At 38.4% G+C, this 6,096-nt stretch overlaps 1 protein-coding gene across 1 annotated transcript in view; it reads left to right on the forward strand.

Annotated features, from left to right (window-relative positions):
- The window catches only part of TBC1D22A (TBC1 domain family member 22A), a 382,275-nt gene that overhangs the window by 45,246 nt on the left and 330,933 nt on the right, over positions 1 to 6,096 (forward strand). Inside the window, exon 3 of the mRNA XM_030216168.1 lies at positions 2,212 to 2,543. Coding sequence (XP_030072028.1) covers positions 2,212 to 2,543 — 332 coding nt within the window. The remainder of the gene's footprint in view (positions 1 to 2,211; positions 2,544 to 6,096) is intronic.

Consider the following 6,096-nt stretch of genomic DNA (forward strand, 5'->3'; position numbering starts at 1 on the left):
GGACTGGTGGGACAGTCCCACACATCTCCTACGGGGTGCAGGAATGAACCGTGTAAGCATGCGCTATAGCTACTATTTACTGCAGTTTGGTAAAAGGGCCCCTTATTATATTACTATAAACTTTAATCCCAACTGACATAACTATATTATTACCAGTGTGAGTTTTAATATTTTTGCAGTTATAGACAAAAATAACATTTTGTTGCCCTTCCATATAAAAGTCTTTTCCCAAATCAACATTTATTTTCCTAACTTTTGACACTGAAATTTTGCACTTACCACACTAACCTAAAAAATGAATGCATGAAAAGTGAAAAGGCTGTGCAGTAACTGTTGGGGTCATACTCAATCCCCTTCAGTTACCCCACAGAAAAGTTCTTTACCACTCATTAAGAGTATTTACAATTAATGCATATGCACTTCCTCAGCAACTCTCCAGACCACGCTTGGGATATGCACACCTACCAGCAGAGGGAGACTGAGAACACCTGACTTTGACCCTTGTATATCTACCCTGTGCATATCCAAGCCAGTTAGTATTTCTCAGTCTCCAGCAAAGGGTAGATGTGCACCTGTGCAGTCTGAGCAGTCTAGTAGGCCCAGAGGGGTCTTTGTGTTCTTAGGCTTTCTATATTCTTTGGATTCTTCTCCACCCATAACCTGACCGGTTCTGCTCTGTAATGCAGCGTGCAGTTAACATACAAATTAGCACACGCTTTCATGCCAGCACAATAAGTTGCCAAGCTTATGCATTTACAGCACCCACTAATTTATAAGTTAACTGCTTAATGCACTTCAGTGGAAGGGCTCCTGAATTTGTTACTGTGTAGTGAAAGGGCGATGTTTAAGTTACAGACAGCAGGAGGCCTTATGTGTGAAAAAAGTCTGCAAAAGTCAATGCTGTTTGACTCAAGGATTTAATTTCCTGAAACTTCAGAATGCATTACAAAATTACCTAATAAATTATGCAGTCAAAATCATTGCTTGCATGATCTCTTTATGGATATTTTCCCTTCCTGAACTAACAGGAAATTAAATCATTGGGCAAAAGATCTATTATTTTAGAACTTTAGAACTGTTCAAGAAAACTGAATTGAAGAGCTTTTCTGCACTTTTTTAATGCCCTATTCTTCTTTTTTTCCCCAATGCTTGAATCTGTTTCTAAAAGGCTTCTCATTGTTAATATTTGGATTCTTCTAATAATTCACTACTCAAATGTGCTAAATTTAAAAAATCTTCTTTTGGCAATAACTCCTTTTACATGGATATTCCTTGTAGTTATTTCACCACATATATGTTCTTGTAAGTTTTTGGCCCTCCTGAGCTTGAAGCTCCAATACAGCTTTGTTTTTCTTATCCTAGGCACTTAACATCTCAAATTTAATCTGTTGTCTAATGTCTATATGTTTACAATGATACATAGTGACAAGAGTGCACTAAAGTTCTCAAAGTTTTGGCTGTCAAATATTTTCTGCATTTGTACTAACTGCCAGTAGCACAAAAATATTTTCTGATAGTGATTTTGAGGGGAATGTTTGATGTCTAAATTCAAGTTTGGATGTTGTGCGGAAAACATCAAAAAATACAGTAGCTATACCATTTTGAAAACAGAAAAACATCTTCTCTTTTTGTTTCGAAAATGGCCATTTGCTGGACATTATTGTGATCAGTGCGTCTATCTTTTTTGGACAAGTTTCAAAAAAAAAAAAAGAAGGCTAAATGAAAAACACACAAGATTTAGCCATTGGGTCATACCTTAATCCAATCAGTGGTCATCTGGTCATTTAGGGTACCTTTTTTTGACTTAGTTGTTATAAAAAAAAAACAGGTCAAGACCAAAATGTCTAAATTGTAGTCCTGGACGTTTTTGTTTTTTTTTTCCATTATGGCAGAAAAACGTCCAAGTTTTGGAAACACCCAAATCCTGCCCCAACACGCCCTGCACACACCCTCTTTTGATTTGGATGCACTGCAGATGAACTGCATAGAAAAATGTCTTTAAAATGTGTTTCAAAAATAGTGATTTGGATGTTTTGGTAAATAACATGTCCAAATGCTGCATTGCGCTGACTTTTGGATGATTTGCTGTTTCAAAAATGAGCCCCTTAATCATACAATATTTTTAAAAAGAATGAAAGTAGACATTATTGTCTCTGGTTATATTTGAGTATACCATTAGCACTGTTTATATCTGTGTAATGTGTATTTCAGCATGGCAAAAACAGCTCCTAAAGCACCAACAACACCAGTGAAATCAAAGAAAATTACCACCTTCCAAGAGTTTGAAAACAATACAAGTGATGCTTGGGATCCAGGGGATGATGATGATGATGAACTTCTTACCATAGCAACTGAGAACCTAAATACAGAGGTAGTGATGGAAACAGCAAACAGAGTTATTCAGAATCACAGCAAGTTACAAGAAAAACACAAACTGAAGGAGGAAGAGAAACCTATTCAGTTTCCAGAACTGTCATTATTTATTAATGTTGACAGTAAGATGATCAAGTCTGCAAGCGAAAGCCAGCTGCCAAGTTCTACAGGTACACTATATTGGTAGCAGGTTTTTAATGTTCTGAATTCTTCTTTTGTAAAAATTATCCTTTTTATTTATTAAATTATTTGAGTACAAAGGACCATCAAATAAAGTGACAAGCCTGCAGCATAAATTGCATATCTACTGACATAAACTTAGCCTCATAGGCCCATTAAGGAGGGAAGTTATTTATTTATTTATTTAGAACATTTATATTCCACTTAATCCCAAAGAGCAGGCTCTATGTGGCTAACAATATATAGAGGATGAACATCAAACAAATGCAAGGGCGGAGCAAAGGAAAGGTACATCGGGGGTGGGGGTGGGTGGGAGGGGGGAACAACAGGGGAAGCCAGGAGGGACGGCAGGAAGTTAAGGACAACTGAGTAGGTTTTATCACATAGATGAGTCTTGAGGAGTTTCTTAAACAGGGCATGGTCGGAAGTTTCCCTTAATGCGGATGGCAGAGCATTCCAGCATCGTGGACTCAGAAAGCAGAAAGAGGAGGCGAAGAGCATTTTATACCATACATTCTTGCAGTTAGGATAGTGGAGATGTAGGTAAGTACGGGACGGCTTCTTGGAGTTTCTTGGAGGGAGGTTAATTAAGCTGAACATATAAACTGGAGCATCCCCATAGATGATCTTGTGGGTTAGGGCACAGACTTTAAATTCAATACGCTCTTTGATTGGTAGCCAGTGCAACTTCTCTCTTAGAGGTTTCGCTGCCTCAAACTGAGACTTGCCAAATAGTAGTCTCGCCGCTGTGTTTTGCGCCGTCTGGAGCTTCTTTAGGGTTTGCTCTTTGCATCCGGTGTAAATCCCATTACAGTAGTCAAAGTGACTCAAAACAAGGGAATGGATTAAAGTACGGAAGAGGTTGAACGGGAGGAACTGCTTGATACGCCTTAACCACATCTCGGTTTATCATGAGAGTTACCAACTTGATGTTCCTCAGTACCCCGCAGGTTACTGACTCCCATTCTATCAGAGTAATGCTGTTTGTGAGCAACCGTACGAGAATCATTATTCTTAGGTCCCAGGAACATCAGGCTACATCTTAAATGGGCCGCATTGTGTCTCCTGAGACCTCTACCCCCTAATCACCATTACCAATATAGCACTTATTTACTGCTTTATGCCCCTACAGTGTCCAATGCTGTTTACAATTTCAAACAATATACAATAACTAAAAATACAACAGAATATTTAAACAATAAACAAAAAAAACATTCAATACAGAAGTTTTACAAATAGTTTTCAGTTTCTTGCAGAATAACAAATAATTGGATCTGTTCTAATTAATAAGGGTAAGATGTTCCAAAATGAAGTTGCACAGAATGGAAAAGAAGCATTAAATATTCTTTAAAAATGAGCACCTTTAGCTGTAGGTGGGAAAGCAACAATAGATCCTGTAAATTCTCGAGTGTCTAAACTGCGGGACAGTAGTCAGCAATTTAATCACAAATTAAGAAGTAAGATCATGTACGGAGAGCCAATGTAGTTTAAGAAGAAAAGGTGAAACACTATCAAATTTCAAAATGTGTTTCATCAAAATAAAATCACATAAGATGTTGTCTTAATGTAAAAAATAGTTTTTTGTGTGTGTGTGTGTGTGTGTTTTTTTTTTTGCCACAAGTGGTTTGTCTGAGGCTCAAAAGAAAACGAAGAATCTAAAATAACTCCAAGAACTCTCAATTTGTCTTCTACTGGTGAGACTTACTCGAAGGTAACAAGATAGAATTGGATATGATTATCTTAGCATCTTCTTTGGTATTCAATTTCAACATATTATCCAATGCCCGATTCTGTATCTTATCCATACATGATGATATTCTATTAAAAGCATCAGTAAGATTATCAGAAATGGGAAGCAACATCAATATTATCATCCGCATATGAAAATAGATGTTCTTCATCATTCAATGTGATAAAACCTAAAGTAGACATAAAAAGATTAAAAAGCAATGGACATAGAGGAGAACCCTGGGGGACACCACGACCTAGGAACCAAAATTGAGAACATACACCATTTTCCCAGACATAATAGCTATGATTAATGAAAAATTCTCCAAACAAGTGCAGAACTGGACCCATAAGACCTATCCCACTTAATCTTTCAGTCAGTAAAGCGTGATCACTTGTATCGAATGCAGCAGAGATATCAAATTGAAGTAGACTAGTCTGCTTACCAAAGCACAATTGTTTTTTAAATTTCAGAAGCTAATACCAGTAGTAGTTTCTGTACCATCTTCAGATCTAAATCCAAATTGTGAGGGATGCAAACAGGAGAATCTATTTAAATATTTAGCAAACTGTTGACCCACATAACGGGGTCTCTTCTATCAAGCCACGTGTCAATGCCGATGGAGCCCATTCAAAGTGAATGGACTTTGTTGGCATTACTGCACTGGGAGCTGCTAGCACGGCTTGATGAAAGAGGTCTTTAGTCAAAAAAGGAGTACTTGCTACTGGATGAAAGCAGGCCGGTAATGATAAAATCCATTCCTGCTGATTTAGGTATAGGCGTCAAAACAATTTGGCCCATAGCAGAAGGTATGGAACCCAACTCCAAAATTCTAGTAACAAATAAACCAAACCAGTTTACAGTTCTTAGAGGTGCAGTAGAGAACTAGTTAGCTAGATATCAAGTGTACATCGAAAATGTGGCAGCTTCTGCAAAAGTGAGTAAACTTCATCAGCGGTTATTGGTCAAAAGTGTTCCAGCATTGATCTGCTGTAACAGTAACATTGGAATTAGTAGTACCCTCTAAAACAAAGCTATCCCTTTGGCTCTGCTTTCCTTTGTCTGTGCTCTTAACTCTATTTCCAGGGCCTCCTTTCCATTTGCAATTTGTTTTTTCATCTCCTTCGCTATGTCTGGAACTTGTCTTTCAAGGTCAGCTTTCTTTGATTTCTCTGCCTCCTTCTCAAATCTATCTTGTTTTTCTTTTCTCTCTTCTCTTCATATGTAGCCTGTCTACCCTCTTCCCTTTATGTGCAGCCTGTATCCCCTCTATTCCTGTCCCTTTATGTGCAACCTGTCTTCCCTCTTCCCTTCCTTTTATGTACAGCCGTCCCCATTTCTCTTCCTTTCCATATATGTGCAACTTGTTTTTCCCTCTTCCCTTCCATTTATGTGCAGTCTGTCTCCCTTTTTCTTTTCCCTTCCCTATTTGTGCAGCCTGTCTTCCCTTTCCCACAGGTCTAGTCTTTTCCTACTTTCCTCCTCTCACCCCTTGGGCCCCTCTTTCCTCTCTGTCAGAATTCTTCAAACTTTGCAGTTACCGGCAGGTATTAGAACAGGCATTCCTCTGGCCATCCCAAGGCTTTCCCTCTGCTGTGTCCCTCCAAAGGAGGTTACATTTAGAACAGGAGGCAGTATGAGCCTATCTAGCCCATTATATAGGCTGAAGCCAGTAGGTGGAATTTGCTGGCAGTAGGCAGAGACTGCCACAATTTTTATTCACCCAAAACAATAGCAAAGGATTATTAGAAATAATGGACTGCCTATGCATGGTCCAGCTGTAAAAAGTCAAAAGCTGTTCCAGTTGGATAAGC

Source organism: Microcaecilia unicolor, chromosome 10 (genome assembly GCF_901765095.1).
Source record: "Microcaecilia unicolor chromosome 10, aMicUni1.1, whole genome shotgun sequence".
Lineage (NCBI taxonomy): Eukaryota > Metazoa > Chordata > Amphibia > Gymnophiona > Siphonopidae > Microcaecilia > Microcaecilia unicolor.